The sequence below is a fragment of the Hippichthys cyanospilos genome, chromosome 4 (genome assembly GCF_059441005.1).
Source record: "Hippichthys cyanospilos isolate Australia breed blue-spotted pipefish chromosome 4, RoL_Hcya_1.0, whole genome shotgun sequence".
Taxonomy (NCBI): domain Eukaryota; kingdom Metazoa; phylum Chordata; class Actinopteri; order Syngnathiformes; family Syngnathidae; genus Hippichthys; species Hippichthys cyanospilos.
Window position 1 is genome coordinate 11871894 of NC_142372.1, and position 23035 is coordinate 11894928.

At 37.4% G+C, this 23035-nt stretch overlaps 1 protein-coding gene across 2 annotated transcripts; it reads left to right on the forward strand.

Moving 5' to 3' along the window:
- The first annotated feature begins 820 nt into the window (after window positions 1–820).
- On the forward strand, window positions 821–20243 carry fes (FES proto-oncogene, tyrosine kinase). Of its 2 annotated transcripts, none has more exons than XR_015865387.1 (18): window positions 821–1105; window positions 1736–1909; window positions 4030–4126; window positions 5115–5298; window positions 5836–5973; window positions 6122–6241; window positions 6703–6825; window positions 9661–9856; window positions 10436–10507; window positions 11436–11624; window positions 11728–11850; window positions 11968–12021; window positions 13191–13309; window positions 13394–13488; window positions 14125–14248; window positions 15951–16113; window positions 19007–19129; window positions 19209–19348. XR_015865387.1 is itself a non-coding variant. In XM_088413311.1 (18 exons), the coding sequence occupies exons 1-18, from the start codon at window positions 887–889 to the stop codon at window positions 19349–19351; spliced, it is 2451 nt and encodes an 816-aa protein (XP_088269437.1). In that variant the 5' UTR covers window positions 821–886; the 3' UTR covers window positions 19352–20243. The 2 variants fall into 2 exon arrangements, 1 of the variants encoding a protein (XP_088269437.1); XM_088413311.1 differs by having other exon boundaries at window positions 15951–16108; window positions 19209–20243.
- The last annotated feature ends 2792 nt before the right edge of the window (window positions 20244–23035 follow it).

The window sequence follows — 23035 nt, forward strand, 5'->3', positions numbered from 1 at the left end:
GTGTTTTACTTCATTTCACTCCATAAATGCATGATGTTAGTGTCTAATTAGAGCTTTTGTCAAAAACGAATTTCTTACAAAACAATTAGAAAACTATTGGCTGTGCTTTAAGTTTTGTAGAAAATGATCTATGCAGCAATCCTTTCATCCCTGCAAACCGTTTTTGATATGCTGCAATATTCTCCTCGTTTGCTTCAGTGAGACTATTTGATCTATTGCTGGTGTAATTAAGACAATGACATTACACCCACCGTGTCATAAATCCAAATAATGAAGTGAGAGTGGCTCTGAGCTGGGCCATAAAGCAAACCATTGTTTTTATGCAACAATAGCTCTCAATAAAAGACTTGAGCATCTCAAGCTGTTAATAAAACCATAAAAAGTGATGTTTAACACATTTGTAAATGTCCTCCTGGCCGTGTCAGCCAACTTTGCAGAGTCTGAGCCAGGATGCGCTAGCATCGCTAGCGTTTTTGTTCTACAGCTTCGTTTTTTTTTTCCCCGCATAAAACACAATCGTAAATATAGAATTATTTTGTTAAAAGTACAACGCTCAACCTTCAACCTCTTTTTATCTTTAAATCTTTCCTCATCCCCACTGTTAATCACCTACCGAGCAGTTCTTTAAATTACAATGGCATTCGTAATTATGGAACATAGTATTTTGCCTATAAATATTGAGTGTCCCTAAATTGAAAGTGAAATGAGACTGGCAAACAAAACCCCTGCCGAATGAGGAAGTCACATGAACATGAAGCGGGGAAGTAACTTATCTTTAGCCCATGCAGCTGCTTTGACAACACACCACTTTGTTTCTGCCTCAGTTAGTCGGAGAACATTCTTGTATCACAATTCCAGTTAAAAATTTGCTCCTAAAAGTCCCGAAATGGGCTTCGCCGAGGACTTGCGCTGCCCTAGGGCTCACGTGGCTGTGCTGAGGCTGCTGGACTCCGAGCTTCACATGATGGAGGTCATGAAGAAATGGATGGGCCAGAGGGCAAAGAGTGAGAGGGAGTTTGCGGTACAGCTGCACCACATGGCAGTCATGGTGGACAAGCAGGAGCGACCTGCAGCTGGAGTGGACCACATCAGCCAGCTCAACAAGGTCAATCCATACAAATATTGTCATGTGTCTTTTAAAAAATTGAAAACTGACATTTTATGCTTGTGTTTAGTTTGATGGTAAATGGTCACAGGGCGGCATTAAAAAAATATTGAGCCTTTTTTTTTTTTTGAATGAGTGTTATGCCCCGGCAAACCGTTGCTTGTGAAGTGAGTTTGCTGCTGCCATACAGCTCTTGAATTGCCTATCGATTTGAATTGCCTTATGCTATCAGTGTTTTACTTGAGTGTTTTTCTGACAACTTTTATCATTTTATTCAAAACAGACTAACTTTTTCAACCTCGGTGGATAACAACATGATATAAAAGGCATTAATGGAGTCAACTCTCAGTAAGATCTGTTGGTATATTAAGTATACAAGTAGTTGTTATAAAATGTATACACACCTCTGCTCAGATGTCAGATTTTTGTGCTATACAAAATAAAATTTGGCACCATGACAACTAATTTCTAAACCTCGCACCATTAATGTGGTGTCCTGCACAATATGTAGTGAAATCCCTCCAGTGGTACAACCTGTTCAGAAACTATGTCACTGCTGCTATTTGGTTGTAAAAATACTTCTAAACTAGAAGCAATCTCATAATCTTTCTCTTGCTTCCCTGCCCTCAGTCCTGGGTGGCTCTGGTGTCCCAGACAGACCTTCTGAGCCAACTAATGAGAAGGTCTTCTGTAGAGCTGTTGAATGGACCCGTAAGCAAACTGACACTGCTCATCCAAGACAAACAGCAGCTGCGCAAAACCTATGCAGAGCAGTGGAGTTTTTCGAGACAGGAGCTCAGCAAGGTGAACTCCTGGCACTCAAGTCAAACCCATGTATCAGAATCGATACCTCAATCAGAAACAGTTTTATTGGTTAATATTTTGTTAGATTGATGTAGTGATTTGTTCTGTTAATTGCTAAGGTAAAGAAGCTTTTGAAATAATTCAATAAGGTGACATGTTTTGTACATCAACAAGCTACCCTTAATTTTGCCTGTGTGTGAGATTGAAAGCAAACGTAATGAAGTAGACCTCAGTGGTTATCAGACGGTCTGAGCATTTCCTCATATCACATTTGGTGCGACATTGTCACAGCCATGTTGTCCACTTCCTGTCTCATATTTCCTCCATGCTCCCTCTGTTTAACTGCATGTCACTTTCCAATTAATGATTGTGAATTGTCAAATTAGCTGTGAGGTGGTGCAACTTTCCAGTGGTGAGGTGGTGCAACTTTCCAGTGAACTATTGCTATTTGTGTGGAATATGGACCAAGTCATGATGCAACTATCAATATAAGTCCGCGGATAATAAATGCCCGTCTTAAAATAAATAAATAAATAAAATTTAAAAAACCGGGTGAGGGGGGTAATTGTGTGGATGTACCACAAGATAGCAGCAAAGCAGTTAAAACAAAGGATCACAAAGCATCAACGCCATATTTCTAACACATACGCAATTATTATTCCATGTTACATATTCTATTTGGTAGTCACAGTGAACGGCAAAACTAAAAAAAAAAAAAAAAAAAGAAACACAGTTGCATCGAGATACATGCATGAACATACTTTTAGAATGCCACCTAAATAAAACAGCTCAAACGCAGAAGAAAACATACTATCGATTCAATCTAACACTTCTCCACAAGATGAAGCTGAATTAATACTTTAATTGATTTGGCTTAAGCAAAGTAAAGTGCACGTGCCTAAAAATATTCAAAGTAATTCAGTACATTATATACTTATAAGAAAGTAAGTTTACAGTATATAAAGACGATACTATTTTTGTCCCACTCAATTTACGGTCTATATATATATATATATATATATATATATATATATATATATATATATATATATATATATATATATATATATATATATATATATATATATATATATATATATATATATATATATATATATATATATATATATATTTAAGACAGCAAAGCACTGAAACGCACAGACAGAAAATAGTCTTTATAATGAGTTATAATACGTCTCAAACGAAATCCAATTTTGCCCAGCTGGTGGCCTGAGTGATAGATCAACACAGTAATTTTTCTTGATCCCACAACACATTTGTGACACCATTTTTTGTAAGTCACAATTATGGCAATTTTGTCATTTGTGCTGTCTAACACCCTATGGTTGGAAAAAAAAAAAAAAAAAACATGTGCCTTTGGCAATAAGGGCAAAAGGTTGCACTGCACACCTAGATGTCACACAAAAAGAACATAGAGTTATGGCCACAACACAATAAACATCCAGAATATGTACACTAAAAGTAATTTGTTGAACTATTTTACTACACAACTACTATTACTAAACATAAAGTGAAGAGGATTGCAAATTGTGCATTTTAAACAACTTGACCCTTGCTAATAGCGTCTGAATGCAGGGGAAAGCCGCTCTGAGTATTAAATTGCTGCAAAACTCGTGCCAGCGCGTCAAATAAAAGCCAATTCCCCGCCGTTAATTTCAGTGCAACGCAAATGCAGAAAAGAACTTTTTGTATTATGCAACAGAGGTTTTTTTTTTGTTTTATGAGGAAGTAAGAAAGAGGAAAAGACTTCAATGGACATTTTTTTGCACATGCAGGTTTCATTGTAGAGGAGCTTTTCTGTAATATTATAACAGTTTATTTAGTCACTGAGACTGGTGGTGACTTTTCTTTATTTGTATGTATGCCTACACTATTTTGCCCTCACAGGCCAAGTCATGTGGTAAAAAGCAAAAGTCTGTAGATATCACAAAATGCAAAGCATTTTTTTTTTCCATCAGACATGACTATATGAAGCTGTTTCTGTTGTATATAATCACTTGTCACCAAAACTGGGCAACATCAAAGTTTTTGATCTGCGCAAAAAAGACGTACACACACAAAAAAATCAAAATAAACGTAAGGCATGTTTGGTCCTGCAGGTGACTCAAACAGAGCTGGAGAGGCTGAAAAGCAGCTACAAACAGGTGGCGAGAGACGCGGCTCAGGCAAAGAGGAAGTTCCAGGAAGCCAATAAAGGTCAGCTTCTTGTAGCATTTATGCTGTGTCACTGATTTGTTTTATTTATTCCATCCTGTCAAGCATGATGTGGCGTTACCCTACTCAAAATATTTCCATACATGAGCTGTCGAACAGATGATTTTTTTTCATTGCTTTGACTTGAGAGCAAAATTTGACATGCAAGCTCTGAGTGGTGGCAGTGAACTCATCTTTTCACATAAAGCAGCTGTTTGGCAGAAAAATAATAATGCTTGTCAACAGAGGCTTGATGACAAAAAAAAAAGATTATTTATGAGCATGAGATATTTTGTTGAATGTGAGAGGGCTTTTTTGATCACTATTTGATTTTTTTAGTGCGTTTTAAACTTATTTTGGTGGTCAAGGTTTTTTTTCAGTTTTGAAGGTACAGTATTTGTGAGAGACGTTTTGATGAGTGAGGGGTTTGAGTTTGTGTGAGTTTTTTTTGTATGTATAACTATGAGAGCTTTTATTGTTGTTGAAATTTTGTTGTTAATTTTTGTAGAGAATTATTGTCACATGTATAGCACGAAACACAGTGAAATAACAACCTGGGAGATTTTTTTGGGTGAATGCGAGAGTTGTTCTTTGGTGACCATGAGAGGATTTGGTGAATTTCAAATATTCTTTGGTGAGTTTGACAAGTTTTTATACCTTGATTTTGAGTAAGAAATATTTTGGTGTACAGTATGTTTTTTTCTTGTTGTTGTTGCTTGAAAGAGGGTTTTAGTACGGTGTTGTTTGTTTTTTGTTTATAAGAGTTTTATATTAATTATGAGCATTTTGTGGTGAGTTTTTTTGTTTTTTTTTTACTCCCTGAGAGATTTTTTTTGTTGTATAAAAGATTTGGTATGTGTCTACGTTTTTTTCGTGAGTGAGAGTATGTCAGTGACTGGGATTTTTTTGAGACGTAACGTGACTGTCTGTTAGCTTAAAGCTAGCATATCATGGGAAATACCACAAACAAACTAATGAATGATGCTTTCAGATAAGGAGCGTGATAAAGCTAAGGAGCGTTACATCAAGGCCACAATGAAACTCCATGATGTGCACAACGAGTATGTCCTCTCAGTGCGTGCTGCTCAAGTCTACCATCAGCAGCATGACGCTCACATCCAGCCGGCCATGTTGGATGCTCTGCAGGCCTTGCAGCAAGAGATGGTGCTCATCATGTGAGATATTTCTTCTTTTCTCTTGTTTTGGGTTTTTTTTTTTTTAACAGATATTAACACCCACAAAAAAATTGAAAAATGGTAAAGTTTAAGACGTAGCCATTAACTAGTCTCTACCGCCACCTACTGTCTTGACGTGAAACACAAGTCAACCGGGAATTTTCTTGCTGACATTAGCTGACATAGTTTGACTTCCATTCCACAGAATGTTGCAAAAATTGCAGGAAAATCAATGTCATAAATCCTATTAAAATGCATCTAAAAATTTGTAATTAAAATGGTTTTATATGGTCCAAAATTTGGAAAATGATTATTTTTGTACACAAAATCTCACACATCCAGACACAATCACATAGACGTGTCAGAATCGTTACATTTTGAAATTTCACATTTTAATCATCTGCTTGAAATTTCAGCTCTGTAGTGTTTTTTCCCCCCATCAAAGACATTTTCATAATGTGTAATATAGTGCCACAAGGGTTAATGTGTATGCGTGAAAGATTTTGAGGTTCCATGTAAATCTTTGTTTTTTGGCAGAAAGGAGATCCTCCAGGAGTACTTTGACATTTCCACCTTGCTTCACCAAGAAGTGGTGCATATCCACAGAGAGATGTCCACCGCCATTGCATCCATCGATGCGCTAACAGAGTACGAGAGCTTCATCCAACAAAACAGGTGCTGCCAAGGGATTTTTTTTCTTTTCCCCCAGCTCCACCTCTGACCACCTCCCAATCAGAGGTCGGCCATGCGGGTACAAAAACAAGCCCAGCAAGAGCGATAATTAGGTAAACCTGTGAGTGCATGTTTGTGAGTGTGTTTACAGGTCTGTCGACAATGTTCCCGCTTGTGCGGAATTTGACTGCACTCTTTTGGAGAACAGAGAGGACTTAAATCCTCACCAAGTCCAGTTGAACGATTTGACATTGGAGACCATCCAGCACAAGTAAATACTAGCACATTCTTTCACACATACGCAGAATGGACATAGAATGACTGATTGATTGAACATATAAACGCAAATATCATGAAGAGAAAGAAAATAAGAAGTAAATATTATCAGTACATATCAAAGTTCACCCAGGAATACTAGCTCGATGCTTTGGCACGAGCTGATGGGGATTAATCAAATCAAATCAAATCCAGTCCTACATCTTTTTCTTTATAAATGATTTAAAAAAAATGTGTTGTCCAGTGGATGTGATTGTGAGTTATTCAAATTATAACTATATCTGACTATTCATTCCCAAGCGCAAACAATGTACTCATCTAAATAGCCCAGGCGATAAAAAATAAAATAACATAAAAATGAAATCACCTCAACCCCACACTCCACTTCTGACATCATTTTGTCTTTGGGGTCTCCTCGTTCTTATTTGGTCCAAAGTCTAACTTCTTTGGTTCCAGGCAGACGGCAGTGGAGGAGGAACTGTTGGACCTGAGCCGCTCTTTGAGCTCCCAGCAAGTTTCAGTGGAACAGCTGGAGCTGGAGTTGGAGGGAGAGAGAGAAGTGTTCAAGAAGGGTGAAAGGTGAGTGGACCACAGGTTTGAAAAAACTCTCGCGGTGAGCTCATAGTAAAAGTGTCTATTAAGTGTGATCCCAGGAGTTTATCAATGCTTTATGGATGAGAATACAGCAATGTAGTCAATGTTATGAGGCAGAGTCATGCCTTAACTGGCTGCCGATCAATGAGCGTAGACTTAGACTTAAACCTTAACATCTGCTCCTGGTCCATAAATCACTAAAAGATTTAGGTCCTAACTTAAGTACATTAAAAAAATGATAATCACATATACTGTATCCCCAGCGGGATCTTCATATTCAGGTCAATTAGTGGATCCCAGAGTTCACTGAGAGCACGGTGGAGGAGTAATTAGCTGTTATTCTGCTGTTTTGTAATTATAACTGTGAAGTGGGTCCGCCCCAACGTTGCTCCAGAGCCACCACCAAGCAAGGCAAATTCATGGCGGAAATGAAAACTTCTTGGACACAGCCGTATTGGTTGGAAAATGGTTTATTCTGATCACCTGCCTGCCTTTTATAAGAAGTCTCCCAACAAGTGGTGCAGACCCCCACTCTCTTGTGCCCACCTTAGTGTCCTCCCCACTTATTAGTTATGCGCATGAAGGGTACCAAGATTCAAACCCCCAGCTGTCTGTTCTACAGGGCAATTAAAAAAAGACCCCTTCCTACGCCTACCCTTGGTTTTCTCAAAAGGAATCCACACAAGTTTTAAATTACTCCTTGGAATGCACACAATCTATCTACCTTTTGTCCTTTTCACGTTTGAAGTCGCAGCAATCCCTGAGGCCTCAACAGAGCGCACTAATAAAACATATGGTCAGAGCTCACTCCCTTCAGAATCATTAGGTAATAAAAGATTAGCTAATCTATATTTTCCAATACACCTCACTGCACAAAAATGGAATAAGCTACACGTGTATTTGAAGTCATTCCCAGTTGTGAATCCTTCCAAAACAGGAGAAAAACTACTGTTCAACCCCCCCACCCCCCCCCACCCCCACACACACTAGCATGCTTGTAGAGCATTTGTAAAGCATTTTATTTTATTATGCATGCCTTACCTTAATCTCATTTTTACAAGAACAGGCTTTTTTCAAATTGTTTCCAACAAAAACCCTGAAGCTCCTTGTTAACTATATTAGTCTGACTTTGCATATGTAATATCGCATATAGATTTATATTTTTTAGAATTTGTGCTGCAATATTAACATTAGCAGTAGCAAAGCTTGATGTAGTCAACTTTCTGTTGTATGTGTGGATTTTGAGCTGGTGAAGCTGCAGCCTTTTTTGATCGCACTTGTCACTAGAGCATATTGACATTTGCATAGTTTTGTGCTATTATGTGGCTCATTCGTCCTCTAAGTTGTTTTCAATAGAGTATGAATTAGCTTCAAGAAAGCGCCGAGTTTATGTTTGGAGGAGGAGGATGCAGAGGCTGTACAAGTGATTACTGCAAAACTTTGCGGAGGAGGGAACATTAAAGCAGTACAGATGAAAGAATTATAGGACTTCTACACCTGGCTGAATTGAACCAGGAATTGAGTGGGATGATATTTTATCTTTGAAATTTTTAAATACATCCAGACGCATGCGACTGTTGCGTGCTGTTTCCAAATATTATTCGCATGAAATATCCCTGTCTTTCTTCTTATAAGAGAAGAAAAGTGTGTTGCGCAATGTTCCTGTATTTCACATTGCAGATGCATCTGTTCTCCATCCATCTTGCTTTTGCTACACACCTTCACATTAGTTCTGTTTTCGCTGCATTTTCTCCCTGATAATTTGCCTTAATGAGAAAAAAGATAATATTGTACTCTTAAAAAACAAAACTGTGTCACCTCTTCCTTTCAATCCTCCAGTAATGAGCTTTCTGCACATTCACTTACGGAAACCTTTTTACGACTTCCTCGAGATCTTCTGGGTGATTCTGCAACGCCTTCTGATACTATGGCCTCTTTGGCACTGTAATACAGACATATAAATATACATAAATAAATATACATGAGAATACTCTCAGGCCCTCAGTAATGTTTGTTGTGGTCTGCATGGGATTGTGAATATGTGTATTTGAGTATTAGTATACAGGGGATATGCATATTCATGGTTGGACGTTCTCATGTTCACCTGGATGCTGACTTTCTTTTTTGAGAGTCCTATCCCCTGTTATTTAAGGAACCCCTTGTGTATTTACAGTATTTTTCCTAATCCGCCATGTATTTGCATTTTTAAAAACCAAATATGTCGTCACATTCAAACGCTCACCTTTGAACGGGTCTTTGGTGTATGTTCTGCACATGCTTAAACCAAATACTTAAAATATGGATTGAAACCTTTTCAGAAGCTCATCTACAGTGTTTCCCATTGTCTGCTAGTGGCCTTGTCTGCGTTAAGCTAGCAGACATCCAGGCAAATTCATGCAGCTGTTTAAAATACACAAAATGTAATTATCTTTTTTTGGTTGTTTTGTTTATTTCGACAGTAAATTTAAACACACGGTGATAAATGAACTCGAGCTCAAAGCCTCTTTTTTTTCCTCTTTAAGATTTGTTAACAACCGAAAACTGCTACCTGTGGAGTCTCCCATACTTGATTTTTTGATGACCACTGACCAAAATGAACATATGAATAAGTGTGTGCTGACTGATGTTATGATCCACAAGATGCATTTTACTTGGCTTTTTATAATCATTGGCTTTTAACAATAACCATGTTACTTATTACATTTGTTAAACTCAAGACTGGTCTACCGTTCCCCCATGTTTACTTGTGTCTATGTCCAGCTTGAGTATCATGAATTTTTTGCTCAATCATTGATAAATTGGCTGCAATATCACATGCAGAGTGTACCAGCTGAGCAAGAGACTCGCTCTGGAAGAGTGTCGGCATCAAGTAGTGCTGTCACAGGGTAGGAGGGCCAAGCTGGAAGTCCAGAGGTTGATTCTGAAGACCGTGTTGGAGCAGCTGGGCTCCCAAGAACCTCCTCCTGCTCTGCAGCTGGACAAAGACACACTTTCTCTTTCATCCAATACAAGCAATGTACGTTCTTCAGCAAATGTCCTGCCTTCAGGTTGTTAATGACCGAAGCTTCAACAACAATGTCAGAATATTTATACAGTATTTGGCTATTTGAGCTTTGACATGAGTTGACATATGCTTAGATCTCTTTTAATGAGCTCTTCATGAGAAATATTACATTGATCAAAAAGGTACTCCTAAAGCCATCATTCGCCTCAATGCCATACACTTGTACGTATATTTTCCTCCAAGAAGTTTGCAACCTATGTTTTATGTGTTCGATTACTTTTTTTCTATACTTCAACTGATCTAGAGTGGATAGTAAATTTCACACTATTAAATCTGAAATGATGATGTGATTTTTTTTTTCCCCCTTGTGTTCATTCTATACAACTTCCAACAACTTTCTTAGTTTAAGGAAGACATTTTATTGACCCATAAATGTTTCCGTCTATAAAAATCTAACTGCTGACTATAAGCGATAAGTCATTCTTTGCCGATTGACTATCCCAATAAATAGGCAACTTAGTATATGAATAATACATGCTGTAAATTACGATTTTACTAACCCAAATGCTTTGCTATGCGTCTGTTTTTCAGGACCTCAAGCAGTCAAAGCTCAAGCTAGTCGGGAATGGGATCATAAAGAGTTTGTTTCGAGCCAAAAGTGATGTAGGTTAAACACTTATAACTAGAATGTGATTGCGCATGCTGTAGTTGGCAGAACAGTGTTTAAGATATGCCAAAATCAGATAATGTAAGCCTTCATCATAGAGGTTTGATTTCAAATAACGTATATTCACACATATGGACACATAATTTACAATACTAAGTACACACACGCATGCACACACAAACACACACACACACATTTTATATATATAAAACATATTTTATATATTTATATATATAGTATATATATACTATATATATATATATATATATATATATATATATATATATATATATATATATATATATATATATATATATATATATATATATATATATATATATATATATATATATATATATATATATTGTTTGTTGGAATAATTGTAACTATAGTGATTATACATTTGCTACAATTAATATAACTGCTTGCAATGAAGAAATGCTGAGAGAAGGTTGCTGCCAGATGTTTGGCCAAACTCAAATCGCAGACAGATGTCACTTCACTTGAGATTAAAAATATCTTGCAGAATGTCTTAAGCCATGAAATGTTGTTCCATACATGTACTCATCTTCCACCCACACATGCAGATACATAGATGAACAAAAACACTGGGTTCCGGCCGTGCTTCTCGCCCCAGCTGCACGTTTACCCTTTTAGGGCTCAAACCTTCATGTAACCTAGGGACCTCTGAACCAAATAAAAAGAGAGTGTTTGGAGAGACTGCTTCAGAACACGGCAGAATTGTCTTCATGCAGTCCTTCTCCGTTCTCCTCATGCATGAGCAGAAATTAAGGCTTTTTCTCCTTCTTTGTTGATATTTTTACGCAAAGGTGAACCCAACAACAGTGCGTATATATACCATACCATGAAATACCATGATATGAATATTAATAAAAATACGTATTCCTTCGTTCTGTGCTCCAGCTACAGGAGGTGGATCAACCTCTGGAGCAGCAGGACTGGTACCACGGAGCCGTTCCCAGGCTGGAGGTTCAGCAGCTGCTCCAGTCGGATGGAGAGTTTTTGGTGAGGAAGAGTCAGGAAAAACAAGGTTACGTGCTGTCTGTTCACTGGGCGGGCTGCTGTAAGCATTTCCTCATTCAAAATACAAATGTAAGTGAAGCAGGTCTCACGCCGTGCAACGTGTTTACTATTTCACTGCAAAGTATTATCTGTCCTCTGTTTTATCACTGCAAATGCTTTGGATGTGCTGAAGAATGAGTATCGCCTGGATGGGGAAAGCTTCTGCAGCGTCCCGCATCTGATCCATCATATGCTCTCCTCTCGAGAGCCTATCACCCGAAAGTGTGATATACAGCTGAGGAAACCTGTGCTCAAGGTGGTGCATCATTCGCTCTGCTTTCTTCATGTGATCGCTCACTTAGCTCGTGCATTAGGATAAAATAGGGCCCGCTCAGTGCTAAGTGGGTGTCTTGCCTTTTTTCTCATTTTATAGGATAAATGGGTCCTGGATCATGATGGTGTTATATTAGGAAACCTCATCGGTCGAGTGAGTAAGATTGACTATATTTCCATGTTTACGAGTTTCAATTCAATGAAATGTTTCGAAAACGCTATATCGCCGACTTATTTTAGTTTCCCACTAAGTATCCTGTTCAAGAGTGTGAGCGCAAGTGTATTCCATATGATTTTTGGTACTGTATGGAGAACACACTGGTCTGGACTGACAATATGTGATTATTAAAGCTGCATCAAGACGGATACCTGTAGTTAGGATTTCCCACAATCATTAAATTTAACCAGCACCTGACAGGTCAAAATGTTCTTTTCAACTCTCAACCTGTATAAAGTACACTTGATAATGAAACTATACCAAGGCATAAATCTAAAACATAACTAAAACAGTAGAAACAGCTGACATGTTCTAAACTGCAAATTTTATTAATTAGGCAGTGCAGGGTACGAAAGAAAATTGGATACAGAAGGTCAGCTATTAAACATAGTAAAATGACCTTAACGTTTGTTGTAAAATAAATCAACCAGATACATATCTATTAGTCTATTTACAATATGTAAACAAAATATGTAGTAATCCTATGTTTGAGTGCGTTTGATTTTTTTCTATTGTACACATTCCTCATACATCATTTCATAACATTTATTTCTTAATTAAATCTATAATGAGTAAAAGCAGCTGTGTGGATGGTGAATAAATGAACATAAGCAAATAACACACTGATTAATTGCCTCATCAAATGCAACCAGTGTGGAACAAGCTTCCTTGTCAGAAAATAAGTCACACACATTAGACTTCTGTTCGAAGTGATGTCATTTTAAATGTGTAAAATCAATTTAATTGAGCTCTTCCTACGGTTGTGTGAGATGTTTGGTGGGACTGTAGTGGAGGCGTTCCCTTCTTTGGTCTGTTGGGCTTCTCGTCAGACTTTGCGGCTTCTTTTGACGGAACAAGATTGTATCTGATCTCTGTGCCTCTTTTTTCATAACAAGTTGTGAATAAGTGCAAAAGTTTGTCATTGTTGTTTTCTATCACTGATCCGAGGCTTTTTAACGTTTGTTGAATACTGTATAACCAGATTAGGCCCCTGAAGTATTGTAGCACGATCAATTTTGCAAACTTGAGTCATGATGATGATGACTATGACAACTATGATGATGGTATTGTAATTGTGTAATGGTGTGTATTTTGTATTTACACAGGGTAACTTTGGGGAGGTGTATAGTGGGACCTTGCACTGTAATAACACCCCTGTGGCAGTCAAGACTTGTAAGGAGAACCTCGCACCCGAACATAAGAATACATTCCTGATGGAGGCCAGGTTAGTAAGGCTGCAAGTCCACATGCAGATCACATGTACTCAGGCTCTCACACTCATCTCACATGCTCTTGTTGTGTCCTCCAGGATCCTCAAGCAGTATGATCATCCCAACATTGTGAAGTTGATTGGCGTGTGCACTCAGAAACAGCCCATCTACATTATAATGGAGCTGGTTAAAGGTAAGCACCAAGAGTTTTACTAAAGATAAAATCAAAACACAACAAAAAATGAAAAAACACAAAAAACAAAACCAAAAAGTCCAAACTTAATGTATATACAAGCACAAAAGCAAAACCGAAAAAAAAAAGCTGGACAAAGCAACAAAAAAAAAAAAACTACACACAAGAGCAAATAAAAAAACATAAGGAAAACAACAAAAAAAAAATACAACAGCAATGATGAATGTTAAACAAAACATAAAAAGGTCAAAAGCAAATTAAAACAAGCTCAAAAACAAATTAAAACCAAAAAAACACTAACAGTACATTGAAAAAACACAAAAACTAAACACATCAAGAAAAAGGTGTATGCAATGGCAAAAATAACAAAATACGGTACTATAGCAATTACAAACATACAAATAAATAATGAAACACAAAACCAAATGAAAAAACACAGCAAATTTACAAGTGTTAAACAGAACAGCAAATCAAGAATGATAAGGGTGTTAAACTGCAATATAATGAGGCGACAATTTATATCTAAGTCGGCTTTAATTTGATGTCCGTTTCACTTTCACTGTTTGCCCACTTTCTTTCGTTGTCTCGCAGCTGAACTTACACAGCGCATACCTGTTTGTTTTTACATTTGACAAGGTGGAGATTTCCTATCCTTCTTGCGTCAAGTTGGTCCAAGTCTGTCTCCTAAGAAGCTGGTCAGAATGACAGAAAATGTTGCGGCTGGCATGGAGTACCTAGAGAGAAAGAAGTGCATTCATAGGTAAAACATATATGTCATGTTTAAGGCATAGCCCAAAGCGGAATTCAACGCAAAACTTTTCTTTACAATAATATGCGCCCACACTATTCTCAATATGGCATTCTGATGACTATTATGTTTGTAGAATATGACAAATCCACCAGTTTTCCTGTACTAACTACTTACAGCTCAGCTCTCAGGTTCACTTGTCATGTGTATTTGAAAGCTGAGCTGTGATTGGTTGTTACCTGAGCTCTGAGCAACTGTGATGTTATTTCCAGTCGAGTGTATGAAGCAAAATGGACCCATTGAGACAGATGCAGAAACAATGGCGAGATTTTGCTGATCAACTCATATTCTACAAATACAGTATGAATCAGAATGCTGTGTTTGGACTTGTGCAGTCGCAGGGACATATTACTGTAAATAATGTTTTTGGGTTGGCTTCCCCTTTAATAGCAGTTTCAAAAAAATATATCTTGCAGACAAAATGCTGTGCTACCATATAAGGAAGCAGCACTGCAACATGTGCACCTTTATGCATACTTGAGTTATTGAGTTTTTGAGTGTTACCCTTCATACCAGTTGTGCAATCTACTGCATATATTTCTCTGTAACTGTTAAAGTCAAAGAGTTTTTATGCATGTTTGTAATACAATTATTAATAATAATAACTTATGGGGGGGGGGGGGGGTCGGAGGAGAGTGCAAAGCAATGTACAGCTACGCGCGGACCCAAATGCTGAAAATAATGTTGCAGCACTAAAATGATTTTAAGTTTCAATGCTTTTTTTTTTTTTTTGGACACGGCTGAATATTAATTTGTCAAAAAGCCCTAAAAGTCATCATTACTATCTGACACACCAAATAGCTCCTCCCATTTAACTTCTGGATGTCCTCTCCTTCCTGCTCGCCATTTGCTTAAACATCCTCGTTACTCTTCTACAGGCAGTCATGTACGGACCCGTCCAATTTGTTGGAAATGGAGGTCTTCGGAAATGATTTGCTGATTATCTTACTTGGGATATTCTCCCAAGATTTCTTTACCCAAGTGACTGCAGTTGTGAGATCAGAGCGTGGAACGTTTTCCTTCACTGTTTCTCCCCCCACCTGTCGCCATCCATGCCGGCTTGTTCAAGCACACACCCAAGGCCTGAAGGAGACAAGCCGAGCCGTCTTTTCCTTTTCATAATGCCCTGGAAAAAGAGGCAATAAGGCAACGCTTGACAAAAGTGCATTTTTACGACGTTCTGTGCAAACGCTCTAAAACAGATGCATGCTATGTTGAAGTAGAGGTATATGTAATCATTTTAAGATATGCAAATGACATGATATTACTTATCTTGCATTTAAATCAATGTTGTTCAAACACTAATATGTGGAAAAAATTGGTCTGTTTTGAGTTATGCGGTTAAAAGTCAATGCCTCTAATATGGGGCTTGAAAACGAGGGGGAAAACAATTCGACTTGTACTCGGAGAAATACGGTACCTAAAGCAATTGAGTTCTTAAAAAACATAAAAATATGTCTGTGATTGAGTGAGTTAAGCGATAGTGAGGTGGACTGTGTGGCACCTCAAAGCAGGCAGCCAGTAATGTGCCTCACATGTGATATCAGACACATACCGCAAGCACCTGCTCTTTTTCGCCATTCTTCCCCACATTTCATGTTTGGCCATCATCTTGCGTGTATACACCGGTTGCATCTGTCTTGTGTGTTTCCAGAGATCTGGCAGCCCGAAACTGTCTGGTGACGGAGCAGCACGTTGTGAAAATCAGTGATTTTGGGATGTCGCGGGAGCGGGATGACGGCGTATACTCAGCTGAGGGCGGCCTCAGACAGATTCCAATCAAATGGACGGCTCCAGAAGCATTGAACTATGGTATTGTACGTCTGCGCACACACACACAAGTGTGATGGCAGCATCAATCTTCAAGTAGACAAACTCAGATTCTTTGATGGATTTTCCAACACACAGCATTAATGAGCCTACCAGCATGTCTCAGTGTACCCTAACCTGCAAGCTCACAGAGAGAATTTCTTCATCACACGTCTTAATAATATGTCTTAGCCCAAAGAAGACATTTTTTTCTAGCCAGCACCGGTCACTGGTCCCTTTTATGTTATGATTTAATGAATCAATTAACAGAGCATCTTTTGCGAGCAGATGTGTCCAATTTCAACAGTCTGACATTGAAAGAATAAAAATCACAAGCCACCGTCAGACTCACTGTAGTGGTTTTGATTAGAATCAGCCTTCTGCATCCAGTGCGTGAGCCAGGTTTTCTGTAAAATGTCCAGTTGAAAGACGAGATGCTGGAAACACGTGCTTAGCGGTTACTGGACAAGATGGAGGATTGTTACCTGTTATATTGTGTGTTTCGGTGAGCACTGAATTACAAACTCCACATTTCCTTCACTTGTCACGAGTGACCCACCCATGACCTACCTTCATGATTTATGGTTGCCTCAATTATTGGCTTTCATCTTTCCATAAGTCTTTTGTGTGACAGTCAGAGTTAGATAACAAACCGCATATCATGTGCCAAATACACCTGTGGCAATTTTGGAAAGTACTTCACGAATAAGTCGCATACATTTTCCACTTGTGTGAAAGTTAATAATGTTCCTGTTCAGCGGCTACATGCTCGTCTGTTTTACGACTTACAACAAAATGTAATCATAATAATTATGATATGAAGTTATGACAGGTATAAAAGCCATGTTAAATAGCTTTTATAAGGAAAATCATATCAGTAGAGTCCCCATCATTCCAACCTACAGTATTTCCTTTGAGCAAAATGTGGGCACTCACAAAGATCTTGATCCCTCTAATAGGATAAAGACACAGGAACATGGGAAATAAAATGGTGCCTTGGATATTACTGTTTCAACATTCGAGTTCTTCAAGCTGTTGTCTGACTGATGTATTTTAATTTACGTTGACTTGGAACTACAGACTTGGGATATGAGCACTGCATAATATCAGTGACTCGACTAACTTCACAACAAGCAGCAATTTGGCTAATTGTGAGCAAAATAAGTGTTTAGTGTCATTCCCACCTAAAGCACACTATCAAACTAAACATAAAGCAAAGAGAATCTCATATTTAAAATAACCACATAGCTGAGCATTTCCACCCACAGGCTTGATACTTTATAGCAACTAAATCAACAAATTCAACACAAATGTTGTAGCAACACTTGTGGACAGACACTTTAAAAATACTCTCAAGGATATATTCTTTATCCTCTGCGTAGAACAACATATGTTAGTGCCTTGTTGATGGCCAGAGAGAGAGAGGTGTTGAGCAGGATCAGTGAAAAAGCATATTTTTCTCCTCTGTCTGATACTGAGCCCATCACAATTTCCATTCAATTGATGTAATGCAACAATAGCCGTTTAATTCTAATTAATTATCGCACAACTATATGTGTTTTGTTTTCCTTTGTTTAGTTTTTATTCAAAGTACAATATTCTGGAGTGATTTTCCCTTTTTTTCCCTAAAGAAAATAAATTTTAAAGCTATAATTGAGCTTGTTTTTTTGTTTTTGTTTTTTGCGGAAGGAGGCATTTAAATTCATTTGAATGGGAAAAGTTACGAGTGTGGGATTTCAGCAAATTTAACATGTAACAAGGCACCAGTAAATTGTTTTTATAAATTGGTTGTTCCTTAATCTTTAAGAACCTACGGACGCCGGACACTCGGAAGCGCTAAAACTTGGACAATAAAATGAATTATTTCTACAGTAAAATAAAAAATTCAAGTCAAAGGAGAGGAGGGATACAATTTCAAATTAATTCTAACAGTAGAGGAAGTGAAGAGGAGCACGGTGAATTAATTTGAGACACAATGTTTCTGCATAGATGATCAAAAATTCTCAATAGTCTATGTTAGTTGCTGCACATTTTAAGTTTCAATTTGTACAAGTTATTGTTCTGGTAGTCCCACTTTGAATGCAATATGGAAATAATTTCATTGTTGGGTAACATAAGTTGAAATAATGATGTAATAATGAATTTTTTGTCATACTAAAAGGCATAAAGCATGGAATACATTATTTATTGTTGAAACTAAAAAGTTACCATGATAAACCATAACAGCCTCATTTATTGTGGAGAAAAGTGAAACTAGACTAAAACTGCTGTTCAGAAGGAAAAATGGGTGTATTTTTCTGTAGCTTCTTTAATATTATTTTCTGGTGTTATTTTTGTAGACTCCTAAATGCAGATGCCAATGTGCATCATGCAAACCTATGCCAGTGACTAATGTAAGGAATGAACTTCTTTATGAAATATTAAACTTCAGGAACGTTAAAAAGAGACAAAGGAAAAATATTACTTGATCATTGAGTAAAATCCAGATCACCTCTTCCGTGAGCAAATAAACCTCTTAAATGGAGAGGTTAACCTAGTTTCGAATAACTTGACAACTAACTGATTTAAAGCAATGTCCATTTAATATCAGTAGAAAACGTCATCTTCTCTTGTATAAATCGTCGATAGAGATTTTCAGCTAAAACCAGCCCCTGCTTGTTACATTTGAACAGCACTTCAAAATGACCAAGTAATTGATTTTTCTCTAAAATGAAGGATATGTTGAACTGTACTTCGGAAGGGCAAGTGTGCGATGGATTCTTGAACGATCGCCATACAATATATTTAAATTATATTGTTTTACAGTACAGAATTATCATCGGCTTGCCGGCCCGGTCTCTGATATTTTTTTTTTGCTGAAATCTTCCTTTATCAACACTGCCCCCTACTGGTTCTTTGCAGGTCGTTATACCACAGAGAGTGACGTATGGAGTTTTGGCGTGCTGTTGTGGGAGGTCTTCTCCATGGGAATGATCCCTTACACCAGCATGAGCAACCAACAGGTCAGAGATCAAGTGGAGAAAGGTAAAGACCCCTGAAAATGACTTTACTGACTTACCAAGGTCAGCACCATTTTCCAAGAGATTGTGCACATGTGTTTCAGGATATCGTATGCCGGCGCCACCCAATTGCCCGCTGGAAGTGTCCACACTGATGGGCAGCTGTTGGCAGCATGAACCCAAAAATAGACCGTCTTTTCAAAAACTGAGAGCGGATCTAATTGACATCTGGAAGAATAAGACGTAATACAAACACATTGTTTGTTTGTGTGTCTAAAAACAGCCATGGAACCACACCAATAAATAATACTGAAAAAGAAACCATGAAGAAAATACTAAAATTGAATTAATGAACAATATACACTAAATTTTAGAGTTCAAAAAAGGTTCCAAACAAATCTTTAATCATGTATCAAGTCGACACGTTATACATGATGTTTGTTCCAAAGTTAAAACTATTAGGTTGACATTATTGGACAATATTCTTATGTTTGTTGTCATGAACTTATACACGTCTCCCATAGTACATAGTAGTTATGAAGTAACAGTGCATATAAAAAGTCTACACATGCCAGGTTTGTGTGATAGATAAATGAGACCAACCGAGATAAATGCATTTAAAACCTTTTCAACCTTTATGTGACTTACAAACAGTACACCTCAACAAAAAAAATAAATTAGCTAAACCGGTTGCACAAGTGTGCACACCCTCCTATTATCTAGGGATGTGGCTTTTCAAGAATGAAACAATCACACCTTCAAGGACCATCAAGACCCTCTACGCCACTTTACTGTTCTTAAATGCACTTTATCAAATAACTTTGACTAGGATATCCAACTATTGAGAGCATTTACATTATTCGTTGGAAAAAAAAGAACATTCGTTTTGATTATTGTTTTGAGGTCCAAAGGTAAGTGTCTTGTAAGCTGCTTTTAGATGGGGAGAGTTTGTAAATATTTTAAAACTATTGTAAATATATGTAATTTCCTATTCAACGCATTTGTGATAACATTTGCTTTGTGTGTATGTGTGTGTATGTGTGTGCTTGTTTTCATGGCTGTGTGTGTTCATTATTGAGTCAAATGACCAAATACCTAGTGTTTAAAAAGAAAAAAAAACATACATGCCTTGTTGTACTTGGTCCTTTTTTTTTTAATTATTATTAAATGCATTACAATACTTGGTCTTTTTCATGTATGATGGTACTTATACTGCATGTTTTTTTTCTCTCTCAAAAAAGTTATACTTGAACGTTTTTTTTATTTTAAAAAAAGCCTTACTATATATGCTCGTTAATAAAAACAAACAAAACAAAACAAAACAAAACAAACACTTTACACGGTCGTGGTCGCCCGACAAATTATTTACTCTTCAATATTGTTGTTGTTAGCATTATACAATGTCGTCTGTTTTTTTTTTAAACGTCCTACTATACATGACATTTTTTAACCCTTTAAAAACATGTACGTTTTTCAGATTTTTGCTTTGCTGTATAGTACAAATATCTGGTCTGGTTAAAACAATGTAACTGAAGAAATGACTGTAAGTCAATTGAGTCAACAAATTACAGTAACTACGTCCGTGCACGTTCTACCAATAGCCACTAGAGGCCACTGCTGTACTGTTGTTTTTAGTTTTTTTCTAGTTATCAGGTTTGTTGTGAAAAATAATTTAATGCTATGTAACGTGATTTTAAATGAAAATATATTTTTAACATAAAATGTGATTTCATCACAATGAATAACTAGTGAAAAAAGTACACTTTGCCATTGCGCAGATGCAGCGTGAAGGAATTTCAGAATTTCTAGGTTGCTATGCCTTCAGTTTGAGAGAATAAATCCTGGAAGTCAGTACATCGAAGCATCATTATGTATGCTTGATTCCATATTCACACTGTAAAACAATGTTTGTGCTTTCTGCGCCAAGTTCAACATATCTTCTTTAGGTGTGATGACATACGAGTATGCTTCCTCTAACCTCAAGAGCTTGCGTAAGTTTGAGTCCCAGCGAGTCCTTCCCATATCAACTAAACCAGAGAAAACACCATTTTAAATTTGCTTGAAAATGTTTTTCAGAGCAAACCTGTCACCAGAATTGTTGGCATTAAGGCAGCAGTATGTCACGCTACAGCACCCTTTCCCAGTTTTTTGGGAAAGCAGCGCCCTACATTGCACTTTGTGACACCTCCACTAAAACTAACACGCTCTGAATGAACATTTCTTGCTTCTGAAACAACATGAATGTTCTTCTCTTTGTCCACCTGCGTTGGTGTCATACGCTGGGATAAACCTTTTCAGATTTCAGTAACAAAGAGATTTAAACCGTCACGGCGTATTTACCGGTAATCCTATAAGGAATGAAAACATTAAATTCTCCAGCTGACTTGCTATGTGAAAATCACTTTCACTTATCAACTTTGACCTTTTGAGTTATGAGTACCAACATAAACACCAGAGTAACTAAAATCACGCTCAATTACTCGCTTAGTCAAGGTTGATGTACTGAAAAATCTAAATCAACACAATGAAACTTTGTCACAATATCACTTAACCCCTGTTCATAAAATCTAGTTTTCAACAACAAAAACTCAGACAACTACAATAGGAAATAATAACACAAACAATTTTGTATGGTACATACGGCAGCTTGCAATTTCTGGAACACAGACATTTGGTCAAACTGTGAAATTCCGTTCACTGTGATTATGCGGTGCTCAGACTTAACATTTTTGCATGCAAGCAAAAGCAACAAAAAGGAGCAAATGATGATTTGTATGTAGGAAACCTCAAGAGTCTGGAAAGTCCCCTTTTGATTTATGTTTGAAAAATCCTGCAGAAGAACGGCAACGGAAGCATGACAAACCGCCTTAGAGGAGACACCTCCTTCGAGTAATCACTTAATGTCAATTATTGGCTGCATCGGAAGGTGTGATGCTTGTCACGTATCCATTATCATGACTGTCACGACATACATGCGTTTTTTGACTTTGCGACCTCGTGCTAGGTGGTTGCTCAACCATCCTATGTAATTGGCGCCAACTGTATCTGTTTGGCTGTGGACTCTAACTCCGAACTGAGGTGGTCCCATTCCTTCCCATTCCATTACAGTGCCAGTATTAGTATAACAATAACTTAATTAAAGACTGTGCTTCAATGCTTCAAGACTGATGAGATGGTGAAAGTCTAAGCTGAGAAAAAGTATTTGACCATTTGAACTCTCTCTGGTTTCATTTTTCATTTTTATGATTTTGTCCAGTTTAAAAAAACAAAACACAACGGTGCATTAATGTTTCCTTATTCATTTTCTGCCCACATATCAGTGTTTCTCAGTGGTCCTCTTTCTGCTCCCCCCACTCATCGGGGTAACTAGAAATGAAATCAATGGAAAAAAATGTACAGTATAAGCACACATAAATGTTTTTTTTGAAATGGTTAATTTTACCAAAATAATAAAAAAGGTAATAAAAGTCATTTTTCAAAACTACTAATTTTACATGGTTTCTACAGGTTAGTCTGAAATGGGAAATAGAATAAACTTAAAGCTCATCAATCTGCCTGAAATAAAAATATGTCAAAACTTATTGAAACAGAAACATCAAACATGCTTTGTAATGTATTATTTTAATTGCAAAGAGACTGGAAACCCGAATGTATTATCTTAATTTTAAAGAGACTGGAAACCCTGTACATTACATACATTATCTTATGGCTCTGGACTGTGGCACAAAAAGGCTGGGGAATCGATGTACTATGTATTGAAAAAATATCAGTGACACGTGCCGCACGTTCGCCAGGCTGCTATTGTTGCCAGCCGCTCGTTGCATGATTCCAAAGAGTACATTATGTTCTTGTACCTCCTACCCTCTTAAAATCAAGAAAATTAGAGGGTGTGGATGCATCAATGTCAATAATGTACCCTAGCCTCTAAGTT